Source organism: Papio anubis, chromosome 5 (genome assembly GCF_008728515.1).
Source record: "Papio anubis isolate 15944 chromosome 5, Panubis1.0, whole genome shotgun sequence".
NCBI lineage: Eukaryota > Metazoa > Chordata > Mammalia > Primates > Cercopithecidae > Papio > Papio anubis.
The window spans coordinates 2858-27767 of record NC_044980.1 but is presented as its reverse complement, the minus strand read 5'-3'; the positions used below and the strand labels follow the sequence as shown (position 1 = coordinate 27767).

The 24910-nt window shown below is 51.6% G+C and overlaps 1 protein-coding gene across 1 annotated transcript; it reads right to left on the bottom strand.

Annotated features, from left to right (window-relative positions):
- Nucleotides 1–15908: 15908 nt before the first annotated feature.
- SDHA (succinate dehydrogenase complex flavoprotein subunit A) lies at nt 15909–24654 on the bottom strand. The gene is given in 6 exon segments (XM_031666056.1): nt 15909–16190; nt 16193–16244; nt 18668–18781; nt 20703–20833; nt 21072–21183; nt 24518–24654. Coding segments are annotated over 6 exon segments (561 nt in total). The 5' UTR covers nt 24590–24654; the 3' UTR covers nt 15909–16110.
- Between the last annotated feature and the right edge of the window lie 256 nt (nt 24655–24910).

The following is a 24910-nucleotide window of genomic DNA, read 5'->3' as shown; positions in this document are numbered from 1 at the left end:
GCATGAAGCCAGCACAGCCCTGGAAATCGCATGCAACAAAAAGCCTCTGTTCCACCAGACGAGCTCTGAGCAGAGAGGGCCCCGCGGAGGCCTGCCCGCGAGGGACTCACAGATGGGCGCCCGGAGAGAGCAAGCTTTCATTACGTCAGCCCAGGGGTGGGGGACGCAGACGGCACCGCTGGGCTTGGCTGGGGAAAGAGGCGCCCTGAACCTGGAGGAACTTGAAGAGTTTACAGGACGCTCAGGAGCCTCCTTGTCTCTGCCTTTTCTTCACGTCCTAAAGTGCACGGAGCTGGTCTTTAGTTTTCAGGCAGTGAGCGTTGGCCCAGGCGGGCTCTCCTCTGCCAAAGAAGGTCCTGAGAGGACCCGACGACTTAGAGTCCCCACCACTTAGAGCACCCACCGCTTAAAGCTCCCACCACTACAGCCCCCACCACTTAGACCCCCCGTTCCTTTGGATTTTGGGGAATTGCCCCTCCAGTTCCCAGTCTTTGTGGCTCTGTAATTTGAGACGTCCGGATGGTCCTTTGGTAGAAAAGCCCAGCCCTGTGCTTTCCCCTGCAGCCCACTGATGGGGGAAGTGGGGTCCGGCAAGGCTCTGGTGGGCCTGGAAGCTGGGCCTGCTGAGCCACAGGGGCTATTCTGATCACCTCCTTCCTCTCTACCCTATTGGTGAGGGGGACCCGCTGTCCTCAATAGCACCAGATGCCTGAGTGCCTGGCACCTAACCCTGCACAGCCGAGAGCGACAGCAGGCCATGGTCACAGGTGCTGATGCGCTGGTGGAAGGCAGCCCACTCCACTCGGGGACAGGGTGAGCCCTCAGGGGCTGCATGGCCTTGCAGTGACCGCCTGCAGGGTGAGGGGACCCTGGCTCTGTAGGGCATAGGGCAGGGTGTGGGAGAATCCTGTGGGCTGGTGGGATCTGAAGCCCAGCAGGCTGAGGACCGGGTGGATGCTGCTGGTCCCATTGGTGGAGGAACTGGCAGGGTGGGAAGCCTTTCCTCCTGGGGGGCACATCCTATGAGAACAGCAGCTCCCAGGAGGCCTCCAGAGGCAGGGAGGCCTTTCAGCGTGAGAATCTCACTGGCCACAGGTGCTGCTCAAATGAACGCTCTGAAAGTCCCAGCAGGGGTACAGCACAAGTCTCAGTGCCAGAAACTGCTGTGCTTGGGGGGAGGAGGGGTGGCCCAAGGGCAGCCAAGGGCTTTGTGGGAGCACCTGGGGCCCAGGGGCACAGGAAGGGCCATGCCCACATCCAGTGCCCCCAGGTGTAGCCCCGCTCCTCATGGCCTGAAAGGTTTTATGCATGGATGGGTTTTAATTGGATGTCTGGAAGCAGGTACAGTTGTGTCTGAGCTTGGTAAGGAGAGGCAGGGTGAAAGGGAGGGACATCTTGGAGGTGACGTTCCTGATGCAAGGTCTTTGCCAAACAGCAACTCCACAGGCCTGGCCACATCTGACCAGGGCACAGGGCAGCTGAGGCCAAGGGACAGGTCCTGGTTTGGGGTCACTGCGTGTCCTTGATCAAGGCGTTGGGTGCTCAGCACCTCATCTTCCTTCTCTGTAAGGTGAGGGGCTTGGTCCCTCCCACACCCCAGTGCGTTTACGAATTTTAACTGTTCTACAAGGCTACGGCCAACATGTGTGCATCGAGGCTCAGCCTGAAGGCAACACGCGGGGAGACTGGCGGGCTGAGGACGGGCTGAGGGCGGGCGCGTGCTGGGAGGCGTCCCTGTGCCGCGTTCATTAAGTTGTGATGGTGACTTGTTAGCAGCTTGTTTTACTTCAAGAGACTTCACTACACAAAGATTTTCAGTTATAAGACAGATTGAGGTGAAGACGGATTTTTCTAAGAACAGGGATTCTTCTGTCTTGCAGAAATGATCCTCAGCTTCAAAGCTTCGTTTTTTAATGAGTGCATCCTTTAGGCATTTGGCACGTCTGGGCTCCAAACCCTTGTGTTCATCCTGTGGACTTTGCAAAACGCACAGTGCCTCACATCTCTTTCTGAACCTGGTCTGGTGTTAGCAGTGAGGAGGGCAGTGTCTCAGGCCCCCACGGGCTGAGGATGTTCTCCGAGATGTCCCTCAGCCCACAGAGACAGAGACGCACCTGGAACCTCCAAGCCACGGGTCTTGTCTGCAGCTGGGCCGGGTGGGCTGCACCTGCCAAGGGAGCCTCCAGGGTGGGTGCTGGCTGGCCGGGCGCCCTCCTCACCCTCGAGGGCAGGCCAACTTGAGAGGACCCATGTCTGCATGCAGCACCGTCTCTGCCCCCAGCAGCTGAGTGCCACCTGCTGAGCTAATATTTGCTGAGCCATCGAGTCATGGATTCCTTCCTGACAGCGTCGCTCAAGTGTTTATCGGCTCAAGGTTGCCCTCGTCTCCCCGCCTCCCTCTGCAAACACCATTCAACTGCCAGCAGTGCCCTTGATGCCCTGTGTCCAGCTCCTCCGAGTGTGGCTTCCTGGCTCAGAGTTCCCCAACGTACGGCATTCCTTGTGGTGAACCACAGGGCTGGCCCAGGCTTTCTAGATGTCGGAGGAGGTGAAGATGCCACGTCCAGCAGGAAGCGCTGCACAGTGGCAGCCGCGCATCAGAACGGCAGCTGTGGGGGAGCTGTGGGGGGCTGTGGGGGGCTGTGGAGCAGGGGGCCGCCAGTGGGTTGTTTACAATGAGCTCTGCAACTGTGGCCGTGCCTGGTTTTTTTTTCTTTAATGGAATGAAGCAAACACAGGAGTACAGTGCCATGGACAAACACAAACACAAGAACACAGTAGGGGTCTGGGTGATTTAGGGCCCTGGTGAATTCACACCCTCCAGGACACGAAGCCCTGTTTTCTGCACCATTTCACTGATGATAATCTTGAGGCCGAGAGAGGCCACCGGGGCAATCCGAGGGGAGGCCGGATCAGTGCTGAGCCCTGCGGGCCTCACTTCCCAGGCCACAGCCTCCCTCACTGTCTCTCCACACCCAGCCGAGGCCCTGGGTCCACCCCACGTCCGGGTCATGCTCCAGGAAGGGGTCGGTGCCGATCTAGAGCCTGGCGACAGAGGTCCTGGCCCGAGGCCTCCGGGAAGGAGGGTATCTCCAGCTTGCTGCCCACTGGCTGAGGACAGCGGGCCAGGGCATGACTCCCATGTGCACTCAAGTGCCGTTCTGCCTCTGTGCTCCATGAACACAGGTGCCCTGAGCGCCTCCCGAGTGCCATGTGCAGAGCAGGCGGTGCCATGGGGCCCACTGCCGTCCACAGGGCTTGAGGAGGATGGGTGCCTCCCAGATGCCCTGTCCGGGCCTGCACCCCTGTGCCAGGCTGAGGAGGCTGTGTGCCTCTTTGGGAGATGCCTGGGAGGTCACAAGCCCAGCCTGTGGGTGACCCAGAGCCAGTGACTGACAGTGGTGGGTGTGACGGCCACCCTGGCCTCCCCGGGGCCAGCACTGGGGTGCGGGTCACCGCCCAGAGGCCCCGGGCACCGGCTGACAGGGACCCCTCCTGACGCCTGGTACTGCTCGCCTCACCCCTCGCCCTCAGGTTTCTCCTGCAGGAATCCCCACGGGAGTGCTGGCTGCTGACGGACAGAGCTTCCCTCGTGGGGGGCTACAGGGTGAGGAGGGCTTTGCATGGTGGAGGCGGCAGAGGGAATGGTGCTGTGAAGGCCCTGGCAGAGTGAGAACAGGTCCACCAGGCAGGGGGGGTATTGGAATAAGTGGATGAAAAACCGATATGATAAAATACAGTCCTTTAAATTATGCATCTGCAGCACTGTTATGACATGGAATCGTCTTAAGAAAATACCAGGTGACAATGAAGGACGCAGAACTGTGCGACCTCAACCCCGAGTAGACGCAAACACAGTGGAAAGCCCCAGAAGGCCTGTGGCCATGGTTTTCAGTTTCTTCCTTTCTCTCGCTGCCCCTTTCAGTTTTGTAGGGTTAGCACGCATTGCTTTCATAAAAAAAAAAAAAAAAAGTGTGACGTAGAACTCTAGGTAACTATTTGACTCTAAACTTGTTTCTGGAAATGATTTCCCTGTTTCTCATGAACTGCTCAGGTGGGCAGAGGCCACTTACAGTTGGCAAATGGCAGAGAGCCCGGGCGTGGAGCTGTGGCCAGGGTGGTAACGGGGAAGTTCCTCCGACTCCTGGCGAGGTTGTTCCCAGTGCATTTCCGGGCACGCCCACCTCCCTGAGTTGTTGAAACCTCTGTGCCTCCCCCTCAGGTGAAGCCCACACTGCACTCCCCTGTCAGCTCAGGTCCTGTGGTTTTTACCTGGGGTGAGCAGGGCCCAGTCCACCGCGTGGGTGAGAATTCAGTGAATTCCCTGTGTGCGGGTTTCTGCGTGCCCCACGTGTGTGCACCAGGGCCACGTGCTGTTTCACTCACAGCCAGGAGCTCTGTGGCCCTGGATGGTAAAAGTGTGTTTCTCCCCAGGGCCTGACTCTGCCTTGAGATGCTGCCTTCCTCTAGGGGCCCATTGGAGTCCCTGGCTGGGTCCCTGCGTCCAGCTGTGGATGACAGAGCTGGGGGCTCAGCAGACAAGTGGGGGCGTGGTGGGGTGGCAGAGAGTGCCGGGGAGCGTGGCATCCTTGCCCTATCCTCCCAGGCAGGAGCGGTCATGTGGTCATGTCTGAGTGCCGGGACACAGAAGCCATTGGCCCTGTGCCGTGGGAGGGAGTTGGCTTGGCCAGCACGCTGCCTTGTTGCTGCACTGGCGCCCGAAGCATGGCTCCTGATTGGCGTAATAAATGCCGGCTGCCATGGGGAAATGTCTCTCCAAGTGTGTGCTTTGCTACACCCAAGAACAAGCCACTTTCTCAGACAAAAGGAGCATATCCCAAGCGTTTCAGCAGTGATTGGTCTCACGTCTACGCCTATCACATCTGCAGTGACTTCCTTCACGGAAGGCTGGAATCCCTCAAAGTCATCCATGAGGATGGGACTGAACCTCTTCCAAACGCCTGTTCATGTTGACACTTTGACCTCCTCCCATGAATCATGAATGTTCTTAGTGGCATCTAGAATAGTGAATCCTTTCCAGAAGGTTTACAGTTTACTTTTCCCAAATCCATCAGAGGAATCACTAACTATGGCAGATACAGCCTTAGAAAATGTATTTCTTAAATTATAGGGCTTGAAAGTTGAAACGAGTCCTTGGGCTGTGCAATGGGTGTTGTGTTAGCAGGCATGGAAACAGCATTTATCTCCTTGTTCATTTCTATCAGAGCTCTTGGGTGACCAGGTGCATTGTCGGTGAGCAGTAATATTTTGAAAGGAATCTTTTTTTCTGAGCAGTAGCTCTCAAGAGTGGGCTTAACATAGTCAGTAAATCATGCTGTAAATAGACTTGCTGACATCCAGGTTTTCTCATTGCATCTGTAGAGCAAGGCAGAGTAGACTGAGCATGATTTTAGGGGCCCTGGGATGTTCAGAATGGTCCATAAGCATCGGCTTCTAGTCAAAGTCACCACTGCACCAGCTCCTAACAAGAGCGTCAGCCTGTCCTTTGAAACTCTGAAGCCAGGCACTGACTTCTCCTCTCTAGCTAGGAAAGTCCTAGATGGTGCCTTCTTCCGACAGAAGGCTGTTCCATCTACATTGAAAATCTGTTGTTAAGCGCAGCCACCTTCATCAATGATCTTAGCCAGATCTTCTGGCTGCAGAAGGTAACTTGCTGCAGCTTCTCCATCGGCACCTGCCGCGTCACCTTGCATTTTTATGTTATGGAGACCGCTTCTTTCCTTAAATGTCATGAACCCACCGCTGCCAGCTTCCACTCTTCCTCTGCAGCTTCCTCACCTCTCTCAGCCTTCACAGAATTGAAGAAAGTTAGGGCCTGCTCCGGACCAGGGTTTGGCTTAAGGGAATGGTGTTGCTGTTTTGATTGTCTATCCAGAACACAAAAGCTTTCTCCGTATTAGCAACAAGGCTGGTTCACTTCCCATCATCCATGCACTCTCTAGAACAGCACTTGTGACCTCCCTCAAGAACTTTGCCTTTGTCTTCGCTACTTGTCTCACTGGTGCAAGCCTCACTTAGCTTTCAGCCTATCGCAGCTTTCAACATGCCTTATGCTAAGTTTAATCTTTCCTGGGTTTTGATTGAAAGTGAGATGTGGTGGCTCTTCCTTTCACCTGAGCACTCTGCAGTCACGGTAGGGTTACTAACTGGGTTAATCTCAGTATTGTTGTGTGTCAGGGAAAAGGAAAGCTTGGGAAGAGGGAGAGAGGTGGGGGAACGGCTGATGGGGGGCAGTCGGGACACACCAAGCATTTATTAAGTTTGTGTCTTGTATGGGTGCAGTTCATAGCACCCCAAACAATTACATTGGTACACTGAAGACCCCCGATCACAGATTGCCACTACGTAGATAAAAATAATGAAAACGTTTGAAATGTGGCAAGAATCACCAAAATGTGACCCAGAGCCGTGAAGGCAGCACACGCTGCTGGGAAAACGGCGCCCATAGAATTGGTCCACGCGGGTTGCCACAAACCTGCGATTTGTAGAAAAAGCAACATCCATGGAGCAAAATCAAGCAAAACACCACAAAACAAAGCACGCCTGTAGCGCTCTCTACAGATCTACATTTTAAATACATAGATCTATATAATTTATATAATACTTATATCTCTATGTAGTATATATTAGATATGCAATATTGATTATACAGAGCTACATGTAGATCTCTAAACTATATACACAGCCAAAATTTTAAAACGTATAAGAATTACTCTTTATAATGGCTGAAGACATAAACGTCTCCTCCTTTTCTATCTATGAATCTGGAATCTGACAGATAAACCCACCCTAACAAGCTTTCGTCATGTGATGGGCCTGGCCTCACCGAATCCATGTCTTACGTAACACTTAGTGCCCACAGGGCTTTCCTAGTGACAGTTAGCTGCCCTTCGAGTGGGCTGGCACCAGATGGAAACTGGACACAAGCTTTCGTGAGAGATCGTGCGCAGTTCCTGAGCTTTGTGTTACCAGACACTCGCTCATCTCAGACACTCGCTCGTCTCAGATGAGGGTCGAATTGAAATTTCATTACAGAAACCACAAGTCACCACTGCTGAGGTTCAGAAGGAGTCCACCTGGTAAGGAAGGAGACCACTACTACTCCTACCACCCTCCTCCCCCGACCTTGCCTAGTTCACAAGACAGGAAGAAAGAGAGAAAGCAAAAAGTTGGAAAGAAACAAAAGTAAGATAAGTAGCCAGACAACCTTGGCACCACCACCTGGCCCTAGGAGTTTAAAAATAATAATAACATCAACCCCTGACTAAAACTACTTGTGTTATCTGTAAATTCCAGACATTGTATGAAAAAGCACATGTAGCCCCTAGTCACGTTCCCCAGGCCTGCTCATTTATCACGACCTTTTCATATGGACCCCTCAGAGTTGTAAGGCTTTAAAAAGGCCAAGAATTTCTTTTACAGGGAGCTCGGCTCTAAAGACGCAAGTCTGCTGACGCTCCTGGCCAAATAAACCTCTTCCTTGTTTAAGCCGGTGTCTGAGGAGTTTTGTCTGCGGCTCCTCCTGCTACATTGGCATGGCGTTTTTTGGATCCATGAAATGCGAATTTAGTGAGTCAACTTTCAGGGTAACAGGATTTTAAGACATCTTCATTTATGTAAAAGAAATCTTATTCACTAACATTCCATTCTCAGTTACTGTGTTAATTGTAAATGAGTCTTGTACAGTCAGTCACTACAGCATCGCAAAAACATTGGCGTCTGGTTTTCTCACTGATAAATATGCATGAAAGTCGTCTGTTTCAAAGATGCAGACAAAGATACAATGTTCCCTAATCCAGATTACATGTTAGCCTGATTGATGGATTATCACTAATTAGATTTTATTCTTAGTTTTGTTACATACCAATTTATCTCAATGAAAAACAAACTCAACTAAATACTGTTCTTTACTTGCTCTCTTGGATAATAAGTGGAGGGAAGGGTGAGGTTGCAGCAATGTGGGGATAAGGGGAAGGCGGTGGACAGACCTTGAGCTGGCAGAGGAGGAAGAGGAGAAGGACGAGGTGAGAGAGGCCCCTCATCTTCCCTGGTGTCCTGCACGTGGCCTCAACTCTCAGCTCCTGTGGTCTGGGTGGATCCTGGGTGCACAGAGAGCCTGGGACAGAGGTCCTGGGGACAGAAAGTCCTTGTTTCAGAGGATCCAGGGTGAGTCTGCGGCGAGTTTGCAGCAGCTCACTCAGCACGATGGGGAACGCAGCTTTTCCAGGTCATGACACTGGCCCACTGAGCACAGGTCACACAGAGGAGCGGCCAAGGCTCCAGGAACACGGCTGGGCACTGAGTCATTCTGCGTTTGGGAAAATACCTTTCTTTCACAAGGAATGTGGTATACATGCACACACACACACACACACACACACCCCAGCAATACATGTGTGTTAATCTGCTTGTGCTGCTGTAATGAAATGCTTCTTGCTGGGTAATTGATGAAGAACAGGTTTTTTTCTTGCACAGTTCTGGGGGCTGGGAAGTCCCATATCAAGGCACCAGCCTTAATCCACCCTCCACCCGCATGACCTAAGCTCCTCCCAAAGGCCCCACCCACAACACTGTTGTACTGGGTATTAAGGTTCCAACACATGGATTTCGGGGGACCACTCAGACCGCAGCAACATTCATACACACAAACTCCTACCCTTGAAAATTAAAAACCTCACATTGAACTTACGCCCTGAATCCTCTCTGCTCCAGACTCCACTCAGCTCAGCCTCAGCCCCAGGACTTCTCGCTCCCGGGGAGTTCAGTTCCCTTCCTCGCCCAGAATGGGCTGGGTCGCTTCAGGGCCTCCACGTGCTCGGCCATCACCACGCTTTAAGGAGTCTCCGGAGGTAGCAGGATGCATCGTGCCACTGGTCATGCAGGTTTCACTCTCCCTAGCCCCTAGAGCAGCGGCCCTAAACCACACTCTGTGCCGACCGCAGGCCCGGTGAGCACAGAACACAGGCAGCTCTCGGGATGAGAAGGAAGCTTTCTGGAAATGCCTCCCTGGCCGAGCCTGGTCAAGTGGCTGCCAGCCCATGCCAGGCAGCTTCCAGGGCCCAGGAACTGAGGCTGCATCCGGGACCCCTCCTGTCAGGAGGCTGATGCGGCCCCGCCTGCTGGCTGGCCACGTGCGGGAGGGTCTCCGGGGGCTGCTGCCTCGTGTCTCTGCCCCTGCTTTTCTGGAGGACAGGCCCTAGACAGGCTCCTGAGATGTGGCCGCCACTGCTGCCCCCCTCACCCATCGGAAGCTCACGGTCTGGAGCTCACCCAGAATCCTTGGGTGGTCTTCACCCACAGCCTGTAGAAAAGCCACATGGATTCAAGGCCAGGCCTCTGCACTGTGTCCTCTGTCCCCGAAGGCGGAGGGGACTTGGAGCCGGCCCCAGCATGGCCATCCCAGCTGTGCCCCGGAGCCGCCTTCTCACATCCAGTTGAGGGCCTGGCACCCCCAGCAAGAGCTACACAAAGAGCCCCTCTGGCCAGCCCTGCCCCCCACCTTTCCTTGTGGAGGGTCCTCAAGTCCAAGGTCCTCAGGGGTTTGCTAAGGCCTGTCGGGGGCCCTGCTCTGCAGAAGCAGCCTCCTCCTGTGCACAAGGCTAAAGGCGCCCACAAATGCCAGAAAGCAGCAGAGCCTGCAGGCCACAGAAGCCACGAGCCAGGGCAGCTGCAGGCACTCACCTGGTGACAGGCACCCTGACCCACCAGCATCTGAGATTCTCCTCCACACCTCCCCCCATCCTCCTCACCTCCACCCATCCTCACCTTCCCCCCGTCCTCCTCACCTCCCCTATGTCCTCCTCACCTCACCCCTCCTCCTTACCTTCCCTATGTCCTCCTCCCCTCCCCTCCATCGTCCTCACCTCCCCTATGTCCTCCTCACCTCTCCCCGTCCTCCTCACCTTCCCTATGTCCTCCTCACCTCTCTCCGTCTTCCTCACCTTCCCTATGTCCTCCTCACCTCCCCTATGTCCTCCTCACCTTCCCCCCAACTGCAACCCCCATCCTCCTCCCCTCCCCTCCATTGTCCTCACTTCTCCCCCATCCTCTGGGCTGTGACTTCCCACCCTCCGGGTCCTGGCCCAGTGTCTGGCCTCCCAGCAAGGGGCGAGGTTGAGAGAGGCTGACCGGCATCTCAGACATGAGTCAGCCCATTCAGTCCCTTTTCCAGGGGCCACACTGAGTCGGCCCATTTGGTTCCTTTCCCAGGGGCCACACTCGAAGTCCCAAGAGCCTTCATGTGTTGCAGCGACCGCCTGCTGCTAGGGCTGACTGGCTTGTGACCCTGGCACCTGGACGCCTGTCTCAGATCCAGCCCATCCTGCCCACCATATTTTCTAGACAAACCCTTGTCTCCAAGGAGACAGTGGCCACTGGTCCCTGAGTTTCTCAGGGAGTTGGGCCTGCCCCTTGGGATCTGGAGGCCCCTGCAGCATGGGAGGAGGGGCCACCCCCAGTGTCACAAGGGAGGGAGCTCAGCAGGCAGGGGAGAACCTCGCAGAGGCTCGGAGCTGGGATGGGACGGGCGACGTGTGGCTCTTCACAGGCGACTGTGGCTGTTTGTTCATTTCAGAATATCCCTTAAGCCAACTCTCCCCAGCAGGTGAATTATAAAATCAACACAGTGCTTTGAAGAAATCCCTAAAAGGACGACATGTAAGTGTTGTTTATTTATTTATTTTATTTTATTTTTTGAGACGGAGTCTGGCTCTGTTGCCCAGGCTGGAGTGCAGTGGCCGGATCTCAGCTCACTGCAAGCTCCGCCTCCCGGGTTCAGGCCATTCTCCTGCCTCAGCCTCCCGAGTAGCTGGGACTACAGGCGCCCGCCACCTCTCCCGGCTAGTTTTTTGTATTTTTTAGTAGGGAAGGGGTTTCACTGTGTTAGCCAGGATGGTCTCGATCTCCTGACCTAGTGATCCTCCCGTCTTGGCCTCCCAAAGTGCTGGGATTACAGGCTTGAGCCACCGCACCCGGCCAAGTGTTGTTTATTTTAATCAATTCCGCTAAATCTGTGGATGGATAGAGGCCATGCTTTAAGACAATCTCCAGCAAATTAAGGCGAACAGTTCAGCAGAAGAATGAAGATCACACCTAGAGTATACCTCCGAGGTCCTGGGAGTCCTGGGCACAGGCGGGACCCAGAGGACAAGGGTGAGTCCATCCACAGGCGGGTCTGGGCGCTGGTGAACCTCAGGGAGTGCAGGCGGTTCCCGGTGTCGTCTGGATTTCCAGGCTTTGCTTTGCATCTTGCCTCCCTCTGGCCCTCTTGCTCCCAGTCTGGCTCTGGCTGCCCCTCCATGCAGCGCCGCCCTCTGTCCAAGGCTCTGAGTGGGGCTACCTAGAAGAGGAGCCCAAGGCCTCCTCACCCCTCCCAGAGCTGGCAGCTGGGGGTTCCACCCAGCATCACCCTGTGGGCATCCTGCCTTCCTCCACCTGGTGAAAGTTCTGTGGGAGGCGCCCTCCATCCTGCCAGGCATTTATCATATCATGCTCTGGGCAATGCTTTTGTTAAATAAGATAACGTGAGCCCTCCCCAAGTTACCTGTCCTGCAGGGTGCAGGGTGGCGACTCACGCCCAGAGGAGTGACCTTCACTGGCTTGTGATGGATCAGCAGGTGACTGTGCAGGACATCCGATTGTGCAGCTTAGAGCCAGAGCCGCTGTGCAGGGTGCAGGGTGGCGACTCATGCCCAGAGGAGTGACCTTCACCGGCTTGTCCTGGATCAGCAGGTGACTGTGCAGGACTGTGCAGCAGGCGACTGTGCAGCTTAGAGCCAGAGCCGTTGTGCAGGGTGCACGGTGCAGGGTGGCGACTCACGCCCAGAGGAGTGACCTTCACCGGCTTGTGCTGGATCAGCAGGTGACTGTGCAGGACATCCGATTGTGCAGCCTACAGCCAGAGTCGCTGTGCAGGGTGCAGGGTGGTGACTCACGCCCAGAGGAGTGACCTTCACCGGCTTGTGCTGGATCAGCAGGTGACTGTGCAGGACATCCAATTGTGCAGCTTAGAGCCAGAGCCGCTGTGCAGGGTGCTACCCCCAAGCCATCCCAGCGCATCCCGGCATGGGGCAGGGTCACAGCTGGATTAAGGGGAAGGTGAAGTGGGGTCAGCGTCCTGCCCCCTGGACACACAGTGGGGGCTGCTCCTGGGCATGGCTTTGGGGTGGGAGGGGCAGCTGGCTACACACACTGGCCAGGGGAGGACCCCTCTTCGCCTCCACACCTCATGCCCCCTCCCTGGTTTCTCTGCTTTTGCTTCCTGACCTGTGTCCCCCAGCACACACCTATCAGCTGGAGGGCAGAGAAGCCCTCTCCCCAGTAAGGACTCACCCAGGCCGAGCAGCCCAGGTGGACAAGGTTGCCATGAGCCGGGGCTTTCCTGAGTCCAGTCCAGTCCCCCTTCGGGGTATGTCAGCCTGGTGGGCAGAGCTCTATGCCCTTGAGGCTCACCAGGTTGGGAGGCTGGACAGGCGAGGACACCCTGGTGCCATGTGGCTGAGCAGACGTGGCAGGCAGAGCGAGGACAGAGGGAGGGACACATGCTAGTGCCAGAAGGAGGCTGCCCACGGCCAAGTGGCCGACACTGGTCTTCCCAGCCAGCACGGAGAGTGCCAGAGGCATCGGGTGGCCCCTGGGGAACATAACTGGCCAGACAATGGGCTGGAGCCAGGGAAGGCCTGGGCGCCTGCCAGACCACCCTGGAAATTCCCATCATTGTGGCCTCCATTGCTGCATACTGGGCCCCGAGAGTGCCACACCCATGGCCATGGGCAGCCCCGGTGGATGGCGAGGGGCGGCCCACACTGTGGGCCCACATCCCCTGTCCTGGAGGCAGCAACCATGTGCCCGGACCCACCTCAGGGTAGGCTGTGGGGGGCATGGGGTCAGTGCTTTAGATGCAGGACAAGGGACCCACCTGGCCTCCAGACATACAATTTGGGGAATTCCTCTCGCTCATTGGTTTGTGTGGCTGGGCAGTTTGTCTGTGTCTTGCTGTGTGGGATGGGACCAAGAACCACGAGCACCAACTCAGTCAGCGGGCCACCTCCCTGGAGCTGGCAGTGCAGACCCTACGCATCCTGCCCAGAAGGCACCAACTGTTGTGATGCCCAGAGCCCCGTTCAGGAGGCCTCTCCACCTTTCTCTCGGGCTCCCTGGGCAGTGCAGCCTGACTCTGAAGGGGACTGCAGGCACGGCTTTCCCAGCACCCACAGCCCAGCTCATTTTCCCCACCTGAGTGATGCAAGGTGTGTGTGGCTCTGTCTTTTTTGGAAGCTTTGGTGCTGGCCGATTCAGCTCGTCATAAAAGGCTTGAAACACTGGCTTGGGACAGCACCTGTGGACCTCCCCTCGGACTAAAATAGCAACTTGGGGGTTTAGCCCTGTCCCATCGATCCCCAGGGCTGCATGTTCTCCATTCTTCCAATGGGGGTCTAGGGGGTTAGAGATTATTCGTTTGGTGGGTTACAGGGACCGGGATCTAGGAGATTAAAGATTATTCGTTTGGTGGGTCAGAGGGACCGGGATCTAGGCGGTTAGAGATTATTCGTTTGGTGGGTCAGAGGGACCGGGATCTAGGGGGTTAGAGATTACTCGTTTGGTGGGTTACAGGGACCGGGATCTAGGGGGTTAGAGATTACTCGTTTGGGGGGTTACGGGGACCAGGATCTAGGGGGTTAGAGATTACTTGTTTGGTGGATTACAGGGACCGGGATCTAGGGGGTTAGAGATTATTCGTTTGGGGGGTTATGGGGACCGGGATCTAGGGGGTTAGAGATTACTCGTTTGGTGGGTTACGGGGACCGGGATCTAGGGGGTTAGAGATTATTCATTTGGTGGGTTACAGGGACCAGTATCTAGGAGAGATTGGTTGCCCCTTTTTGAAGGTGAACTGGGTCCTTTTTGTCCTGTTTTTAAGTAGCCTAAATAACACATGGCCAATAGGCACAATTTTCACAGACCCTTAACTTATGACAAACATACTTAATTTTTACTGTGTAGCTCTTTTCCTAGTTAAGGGAACTACATTTTAATTCTAGCTTGTTACCATTAATGGCTGCACAAACATCAAATTTTAAAGTTACTTGTTTGGGAATTTCTTTTTCTTCTGTTCTAGTTATTATTTTACTTGTATCACCAAGGAAAGGACCAGTTTTTAATTTTATTTTAAAAATGGTGGTTGCAGGGGGCTTGGATGGAATTTAACACACATCAGATTGGTCATTTCCTGGGCTACTGAGTGGCGTTATACAAGCATGTTCCTTTTAACGTTCCTGTACATTTATAATAACTATAGAATGAAGGGAGACAGCCCCTCCACGCCTGTGGGTATTTCTCATCAGGCGGGATGAGAGACTGAGAAAAGAAATAAGACACAGAGACAAAGTATAGAGAAAGAACAGTGAGCCCAGGGGACCAGCACTCAGCGTACGGAGGACCTGCACCGGCCCCAGTCTCTGAGTTCCCTCAGTATTTATTGATTACTATTTTCTTTTTTTTTTTTTTTTTGAGACGGAGTCTCGCTCTGTCGCCCAGGCTGGAGTGTAGTGGCGCGATCTCGGCTCACTGCAAGCTCCGCCTCCCGGGCTTACGCCATTCTCCTGCCTCAGCCTCCCGAGTAGCTGGGACCACAGGCGCCCGCCACCTCGCCCGGCTAGTTTTTTGTATTTTTTAGTAGAGACGGGGTTTCACCATATTCGCCAGGATGGTCTCGATCTCCTGACCTCGTGATCCGCCCGTCTCGGCCTCCCAAAGTGCTGGGATTACAGGCTTGAGCCACCGCGCCCGGCCAGATTACTATTTTCACTATCTCAGCAAGAGGAATGCAGCAGGAGAGCAGGGTGACAGTGGGGAGAAGGTCAGCAAGAAAACATGTGAGCAAAGGAATCTGTGTCACAAATAAGTTCAAGGGAAGGTACTATGCCTGGATGTGCACATAGGCCAGATTTATGCTTCTCTCCACCCAAGTATCTCAGTGGAGTAAAGAGTTAACAGAGCAGCATTGCTGCCAACACGTCTCACCTCCCGCCACAGGGTGGTTTTTTAATCTCAGAACTGAACAAATGTACAATCAGGTTTTATACCAAGACATTCCATTCCCAGAGGCAGGCAGGAGACAGAGGCCTTCCTCTTTTACTAATCCTCCTCAGCACAGACCCTCCACGGGTGTCAGGTTGGGGGATGGTCAGGCCTTTCCCATCCCACGAGGCCATATCGCAGGCTATCTCAGTGGGGAGAAGCCGTGGACGATACCCAGCTTTCCAGGGCAGAGGGCCCTGCGGCTTTCCGCAGTGTATTGTGCCCCTGGTTTATTGAGAATGGAGAATGGCGATGACTTTTCCCAAGCACACTGCCTGTAAACATATAGTTCACAAGGCACATCCTGCACAGCCCTAGATCCTTAAACCTTGATTCCATACAACACATGTTCCTGTGAGCTCAAGGTTGGGGCAAAGTTACAGAATAACAACATCTCAGGGCAAAACAATTGTTCAGGGTACAGATCAGAATGGAGTTCTTATGTCTTCCTTTTCTACGTAGACACAGTAACAGTTTGATCTCTCTTTCTTTTCCCTACGTTTACAAATGCCACAGTGAAGAAGTTTGTTGTAAACACATTCAGACTGTGAAAAGAACTCTGTGCGTAAAGTCCTTTCATTTCTTTTCCAGTTTTTTTGATGCAGATTCCAGAATTGCTGAGTCAAACGGCAAATGCTACATACTTTCGTTAGACGCTGCCAAATCCTCTTCCACGAGGCTGCAACGTTCTGCATTCCACAGTGAGGTATGAGAGTCCTTGTACCCCACAGCTTCACAAACAAAGCATGATGGCAAACCTGCACGTTTACCAATCACACAGGTAAGAAATTTCATCCTAGTTTCACCAATTTTTGGTTAGCATTTTTATTACCAGCTTTTTTTTGGTGTAATGCACAGAAGGTAATGAACACATTCTACCTGCAAGCTTCTTCCTGTGCCTTTGGAATCTGCTCCTGCCAGTCTGCAGGAACCACGGATCTGCTTTCCGTCACACAGGAGGCACTCTCGACACCCTCTGTACACAGCGTGCACTTTTTTATTTGGCTTCTCTTACGCAGCATAGTGACTTTCAGATTTATTCAAGCTGCTGCATGTGCCAACAGTCCACTCCCTCCTAGTGCTGAGGCCCCATCACATAAGCACAACTGTTTTCTCTGTGTGATGTGTTGTTCTCTAGCTGTGCACTGCCAAAAAAGATATCATTAAAAAAAAAATCTAAATATAATGTAAAACCTGCCTTGCCTTAGGAAAGTTTTTCTGGCAGTGGCTCACACCCATAATCCCAATACTCTGGGAGGCTGAGGCAGGAGGACTGCTTGAGCCCAGGAATTTGAGATCAGCCTGGGCAAGATGGTGAAACCCAGTCTCTATAAAAAAATATAAAAATTAGCCAGGCATGGTGGCTCACACCTGTAGTCTCAGCTCCTTGGGAGGCTGAGGCGGGAGGACTGCTGGAGCCCGGGCGGTGGAGGTTGTAGTGAGCTGAGATCACACCACTGCACTCCAGCCTGGGCAGCATGGCAAGACTCTGTCTCTACCAAAAAAAAAAACAAAAAATTAATAGAAGGACAAACAAAAGGTTTTTCTTACCAAAAATACACTTTAAGGAACAAATTTATCATATTAAGTTGGTGCAAAATTGTGGCTTTTACCACTGAAAGTAATGGCCAAAACTGCAATTACTTTTGCACCAACCTAATATTATTTTCTAATGACAAACTTGGAAATAATTGTCATTGTTCTCTAAAAAGAACAGCCTAAAAATAAAGAAGCAGCCCATTTACTTCTATGCCAGTTCTTTTAGTATTTGGTTATTTAAACTGGCGGTCCCTAACCAGTAGATTTACGGCCTGGGAACTTAAAGGCATTTGCCGCAGTCTTTTCCGATAACAAATTCAACAATGTTCCACATGCGCAACAGGGGACTGTAAATGGCGGCAGATTCGTAGAGTGGAACAGAGCGACGAAATGACCCTGTGCCAGATTCTCAGTGCTTTACAAAAATGCTTCGGTCATGAAAAGTGGGAGAACCCTTGTCTATACCAAGACACTTTATATTTAAACTACCTACTTCCAGTTCAAAGTAAATATTTACATAGGTTGAACATCCCTAATACAAAAATCTGAAATTCTCCAAAATCTGAAGCTTTCTGAGCACCAACATGACATTCAAAAGAAATGTGCTACGGAGTCAGATCTTCCGACTGGGACACTCAGACAGTAAGTATCATGCAGATATTCCAAAGTCTGAACAAGCCTGAAATCCGAAACACTTCTGGTCCCAAGGATTTCAGAGAAGGAATACTCAAGTTGTGTATTAAATATGCACACACAGGAAAAGGTAGGCACATATACAAAGAAATTTAAACCATAATGGGTCATCTTTGGTTAGTGAGCTCTTATTTCAATCTCTTTGTACTTTCTGAAATGAGTATGTATTTCTTGAAAAATCACTAAAACTGGCTGAGCGTGTTGGTTCATGCCTGTTGGGGAGGTCAAGACAGGTGGATCACTTGAGTTCAAGACCAGCCTAGGCAACGTGGCGAACCCCGTCTCTACAAAACATACAAAAATTAGCCAGGCATGGTGGCATGTGCCTGGGAGGCTGAGGTGGGAGGATCACCTGAGCCAGGGGGAGGTTGAGGCTGCAGTGAGACAAGATCAAGCCACCACATTTCAGCCTGGGCAACAGAGATGAGACTGTCTCAGAAAAACAAAAAACCCAAACCCGGAAACATTAAAAATAGACTTGTGCTAAGCGAGTAAGGTGTGATTTCTATATACGATCAGGAAATGGCCTTCATGATAAATTCTGAAAATGACCTACTGCCTGAATTACAGACACACTAGATGATAGTGAGAGTCCACAGGTAACTTCCACAGACACAGATAAGTGATTATACGACTATCTCTTACAAGCTACGAAAAGCTTAAGGCTAAAAGCTTTCTATCTTCATTATTTCTGAATCTTAATGCCCAGCGGAAATGCCACACAGGTGAACTGTGCTTGTGTGGAACAAGGCTGCAACCCCCCTACCACACCCTTGGCTGGTTGTTCCCAGGACACTGCTCACCCCAACCCCTCCTCAATTTCTGCCCTTCCCTTCTCTGCTTGCTCAGTGCCCAGGGGATGCTAAGGGCTGTACCACATCCCCTCGGCTCCCCTGCAGATGCTTCCAGTTGGGCCAGCCCAAGGGAGGAGAGGGGAGGGGTCTCTTCTGGGCTCCCTTGGCTTGGGACTGGTTTCTGGTAGTGGCTGTGTCCCCACCCCACAGACGCTGACTTTCTCCCTAAGTCCACAATCCTCATCTCCTCCCCACCCACCAGGCCTTGGACACTTGCTCCTGCCCAGTGACTTCCATCTGGCCCACACCACGGAGCAGCCCTTCCTTAAGGCTCCTCTGAACCACTTGCAGGCGCTGGATTCTGTTTCCAGCCAGAAGCCTGACTGCTGTCAGAGTGCCTTTTTCAGTGGTGCCTCAAATCTGTCAGGAGTTGATTTAAATCCGGCCTGCTCCTCCCGGTTCACCATCAGCAAGGTCGGCCTGTGAACCTGGGCGGGGCCATGCGCATTTTGGGCTGTGGTGAGAACGAGCTCCACACTGACCTTCCCAGTGCTGACGTCCACATAGGACAGGGTGTGCTTCCTCCAGTGCTCCTCAAAGGGCTTCTTCTGTTGCCCCTGGATGGGCTTGGAGTAATCATACTCATCAATCCGCACCTGAGGCCAGAAACACCATCACATATCTTATTACTCTAACAGAGCAATACAGAAAAAACACAGCAAACATTAAAATGATCTAAGAGACAGATGCCCTAGAACTCATTCCATTTCCACTTCAGCCCTGGCACCATCAACATGTTCAGAACCCACGGAGGCCACATGGCTGGCCAGGGGGTGTGCAGCCAGCAGTGAGTCCAGAGTAATCCATGTCCGCACGTTCCCTTAAACTCCCTTTATGTACCTAAGAGTTTACCAAATACTTTGTCTTTCTGGTGCATGCGCTGGGAGACTACCTTCTACCTCAATCTTTTCTTTCAGCCTGTTTTTATTTAAAAACATTTTTTCTTTTGAGACAGGCTCTCACTATGTCACCTGGGCTGGAGTGCAGTGGTGTGATCACAGCTTGCTGGAGCCTTGACTTCCCGGGCTCAATCAACCATCCTACCTCAGCCTCCTGCACGTACCACCACGCCTGGCTAATTTTTTGTGTGGAGACAGGTTTCGCCATGTTGCCCAGGCTGGTCTAGAACTCCAGGCTCAAGTGATCTGCCTGCCTCAGCCTCCCAAATGCTGGGATTACAGGTGTGAGCCACTGCACCTGGCTTCTATTCTAATTAAAACTTGCTGTGACCAACTGAATTTATGCTACTGGCTAGGCACAGTGGCTCACGCCTGCAATCCTAGCACTTTGGGAGGCCGAGGTGTGTGGTTCACTTGAGGTCAGGAGTTCAAGACCAGCCCGGCCAACATGGTGAAACCCCAACTCTACTGAAAATAGAAAATTAGCCAGGCATGGTGGCATGCGTCTGTAATCCCAGCTGCTTGGGAAGCTGAGGCAGGAGAATCACTTGAACCCTGGAGGCAGAGCTTGCAGTGAGCTGAGATTGTGCCATTGCATTCCAGCCTGGGGGACAGAGACTCCATCTCAAAAAAATAAAAATAATAAATTTATTATTATTCTGTATTCTGGCAAACACGGATTCATATACTTCGCAGGAAAGACTCTTAATATGTACAAGGAGGCAAGAGCAAGTTTCGAGCAGTGATTACAGCCATCAGCATATTCCAGTGGAGGGTAAATCGGTAAAATTTCATGGTGAATAAAAATGATTTCCCACTCACCGTGTTCAGCTGACTGGAAAGGCCGCCAGCAGCCGCCCACACACGGTCCTGAACCAGCCTGTGTGCCTGCCTTGTGCAGCCTTTGTCCTTTTGCTGATGTGGTTTATCCTGAACTTGCATTTGTTCCCCAAGCTTCCCTTTCCGTGTTTTTTTGCTATCGTATGTGAAAAACTCTTACCAGGCAGAATCCAACACGTGTGCTCTGCACAAAAATCAGTTCACCTGAAGAACAAGTGACCACAGGGCAGGCTCTATAATACCTTTTCCAAACCACAGGGCAGGTCTGAAACAGTGGCTTACTTGTTATTTAATAAACTGGCCATTTCCTCCACAGGGCAGGTCTGAAACGGTGGCTTACTTGTTATTTAATAAACTGGCCATTTCCTCCTTCGGGCAGGTTTGAAACGGTGGCTTACTCCTTATTTAATAAACTGGCATTTCCTCCTTAGGGCAGGTTTGAAACGGTGGCTTAATCGTTATTTAATAAACTGGCATTTATTTCCTGGTCATGCCACTCTGGCTGCACTTCTAAACTTGGCCTTCTAACAGCAAAGCGCATTGGCTTGGAGATGCCACTGCTGCCATCAGCGGACGCTGACCCAAAGCAAGGAAAAGGTCACAGTGATCCAGAGGATGGCGGGAACCCAGGGATCAAAGTTACCAGGGGGAAAAAGGCGTTTTTTGGATTTACTTTTGGGGAAATGAAATAAAATGCAGAGAAAATGCAGAGGTGGGGCTGAGTCCCACCAGGTGGGAGGAAAAGGCAGGTGCAGGTGGGTGTGGCGAGAAGGCGCACCTTGTAGTCTTCCCTGGCGTGTGCGCCCCATGACTCCTTCCGCGCCTCTGCTCCATAGATGGTCTGCAGCGCACACAGCATCAGGTTCTGCAGCTCCAGGGTCTCCACCAGGTCCGTGTTCCAGACCATTCCTGGGGACACAAAAAGTTCCATCAGGGGCAGGCGGGACCCGTCACAGGGGCCTTCTGAGCTGTCAGCCTGGGCCTGCTAGTCCGTGGAGCCACTGGTTATGGCTTTATGGCTGTGGGCCAGGACCCATCCGGACAGCAAGCATGGAACTAAGTCAGCACTGACGGCACAGACACCAGCCCACCCTACAGAAGGCAGGGCCCAACACTGTGCACAGAGCCCGCTGTGCTGTCTGCTCACCCCGGTCAAACGTCTTCAGGTGCTTCAGGTCTCCGTAGAGCTTGCTGATTTTCCCACAACCTTCTCGCAACACGCTTCCCACACGGAACACGGCAGCATGATTTTGCATTGACTGTGACACAAAATATTATTGGTAAACTTTTAATTCATAGAAGCAGCCACACCAAGAACTGCTTAACTTTTAGAACTGTTGTTTTGCATTTCATTTAAAAGTTACGTAAACAGAAAAATTAGGAAATTCAGATGAGTTTATTACTCTGAACTTAAAAATGAAGTTTTGACTAAAGCTTCTGAATACATGTTTCTATTACATACACATCTTAGACCCAGACACATCCTTTCCAGTGGGATACAGCCAGGCTCCAGGACTCCAAGCAGACTGCCTGTGAGGTACCATGTTCCACATGGCTCTGCGGCCAAGCAGGAAACGCTGCCTCCCCACACCCCTGGAGGGACTCCTGACGTGGGGTCTGGTGGTGAACGTGACACAAGCCAGCAGCCCTGTGGTGACACACACTAGGAGGAGCTGAGCAGAGCCCTGGTGATGGTGGGGTTGGAGCCGAAGGTCTTCAGTGAGAGGGAGGGGCGTGGGTGGCTGGGGCCCTTGGCCCATCTGGCTACTGTCTTCTGCCTATTTTGTAGAAGCTTCTTGTACACTGACTTCCTTCATAGTTTTACTGTGGCGAGAAACGTGCCATGCAGTGGACCTGAAGTTTACTGTAGGTGTGCTGGCAACCAGGCGTCAGCTTTTGCTTCCTGTGGGACAGACAGATACCACCTCCATGATCCCTCCTCCTCCTTGCTTCTCCCTCTAACTCTGCTTTGCTCCACTGACCCTAATTGTTTCCTCCTCTACCAATGCACCTTCATGGTTTAATTTGGACATTTCATCTGATTTTCCTTAGACTCATACATAATCATGACACTGCAATGCACATCAACTAATGGTTTTTCAGGAAGAACAAATGAAAAAAGTTGCATCTCAGAATCTAGTATTACATTCTTTCATGTCCTTTAGCAGCCACGTTTTCATATCCTTTCTTGTATTTCTGGTTACATTATTTGAAGGCATTTTTAATTTTTTGTTTGAAATGTGAATGAGATATTTACTGATGTCTGAGCAGATTACTGCTGGCACATTGCAAAGCTACTAATTTTTAGATACAAATCTCTTATCCAGACACCTTACTGCATTCTTGTTTTGTTTCTGTTAGTTTTTCAGTTTATTCTCTGGGAATTTTTTGGAAATCATGTCTGTAAATAATAGCAATTTTATCTATTCCTTTTCAATATTTACTGCTGAGACCAACTCGGTCGTGGAGACCCTAACCCAGCAGCACTAGAGGAATTAAAGACACACACAGAAAATAGCTTGTGGAGCGGGAAATCAGGGGTCTCACAGCCTTCAGAGCTGAGAGCCTCGAACAGAGATTTACCCACATATTTACTGACAGCAAGCCAGTCATAAGATTTACTGAAAGTATTCCTTACGGGAAACAAAGGGATGCGTCTGGCTAGTTATCTGCAGCAGGAACACGTCCTTAAGGCACAGATCGGTCATGCTACTGTTTGTGGTTTAAGAAACACTTAAGCGGTTTTCCGCCCTGGGTGGGCCAGGTGTTCCTTGCCCTCATTCCGGAAAACCCACAACCTTCCAACGTGGGCGTCATGGCCATCACGAGTATGTCATGGTGCTGCAGAGATTTTGTTTATGGCCAGTTTGGGGGCCAGTTTATGGCCAGATTTGGGGGCCTATTCCCAACAATTTACCTCATTTCTTTTTTTGATTCTTACTATTAATAGCCAGAGTCAGCAGAAAAATCCCTTCCCCCAATGAAACGCATTTCCACAAGCACAGGAAGCTCTGTTTGTTCAGTGCTGACTCCAGCATCTCACAGAGCCTGCGATACAGCAGGCACCAAGACACACCTTGTTTGGTGAGAATGCTTCTAGTATTCTCGCTTCAAACTGTCTCACGGATTTGCCATTTCTGTATCCTAAGGCATGTTCCCATTCTCTAATACAATGGTTCCTTCTCTCACAGCTGGCCTCCAACCCTACAAAAGTACTGCAGGGCATCCCTTAGCCTTCTGTGCCTTAGTCACACTGTTCTCACTGTTCCACAAAGCCTCCTTCAAGCCCAGCGTCACTTGAAGACCGAAGGGCACAGGCCTCTGAAAATGTCAGCAGGGAACCTGTTCTCTTGTGTCTTAACACCATATGCCTTTCAGAATAGGACTAAAGCAATGGACTTCTTTTTAGAAAATACGCAGAAATTCTTGCAAATAGTAGACAAGAGATCTCATTCATGGACAAGAATCCTTGTTATTAGAGGAATTCAGTTTCTTAGACTGACTATATATCAAGTTCTCCACAGCCCTCTGTGGCTAATGGCTGCCATACTGGATGGCAAACACTCGGAACATTTCCATCGTCACAGACGGTCCCACTGGACTGACTCCCAGCAGCACAGGCCGCACAGATCAGTTTCCACCTGCCGCCCACTCTCCCTCTCTTCTGAGTATATTCAGGGGCAGCCACAGGCCCAGCTTAAAGACATTTCCAAGCTGCTGGAAGCCAGGCATGATGACATGATCAATATGTGGGCCTGAGATGTAAGCACCAGTATTATGTTGAACTCCAGGAAACCTGCTAAGAGAAAGCTGCCCTGCTGGGGACTGAGCTTCTCCGGCAGTCCTGCTGCTCCCTCTCCTCCACGCTGTGACTCATCCATGACAGCCTGCGACGGTCAGGGCACGGAGGTCACGCCCAAGCACACACGAGTGAACCAGAGAAGGCTGTCCTGGATGCTAAGCAGTCACTAATTCTGCCCTAGCCTGCTGACCTTCTATGTGGAAAAGTGCACTTCTGTATAGTTCAGGCCTCCTGGTCTCTTTCATATTCTTGATACGGTGAGGAGTACGTCCTACTGCTGTTTACCTCGATACTGGTGCAGCCTCGTATGTTTATCGCAGCACTAGTCACAATAGCAAAGTCATGGAATCAACCTAAGTGCCCATCAACGGATGACCGGACAAAGAAAATGTGATACATAAACACCATGAAATACTCAGCCATAAAAAAATAACGCACTCATGTCTTCTACAGCCACGTGGATGGAACAGGAGGTCACTATCCTAAGTGACTCAGAAGGTCAAGTGTCACATTCTCACTTGGAAGTGGGAGCTGAATGGTGAGTACACGTGGCCACACGGAGTGGACTAACAGAGACTGGGGGCTCCAAAAAGCGGGAGGGGTGGGGATGAGCAATTACCTGCTGGGTACAACATACACGACTTGGGTAAAAGCCCAGACTCCACCACCTCACAGTACATCCACACAAACTGCACCTGCATCCCCCTAAATCTATTTTTAAAAAAATAAAACCAGTGCAGGGCCAGGTATGCAGCCAGCCTGCTCACTCCAGAGCGAGTCCAGGCTCTTACCTTCTGCATGCTGAGTCGAAGTTCCGACGTTCTTATGCTTCCGTCAGCAAATCTCAATTTGTCAAGATTCATGAAGATTCTTCCCCAGCATTTGGTTTAATTGGAGGGACTTTATCTCCTAAAACAAAAAAAAAAGTTAGAATTTAACTTTTGAAAACTATTTTAAAAAACCAATTGGATTTAGAATGACACAAAAATACGTAGCACAGCCGCTCAAGGAGCTTGGAAACTGCAAAAGTCTCCTCAGCTAACACATTGCCAGCCCACCCTACATCTGAGGCCATCTGTTGAGTTAGGGCCAATTTTAAAGAACATACATAAAGGCAAAATTGTTGGCACACAGTAGATATCCATTAACTTATCTTAGAGTGAATAAACTAGAAATCATCTCTA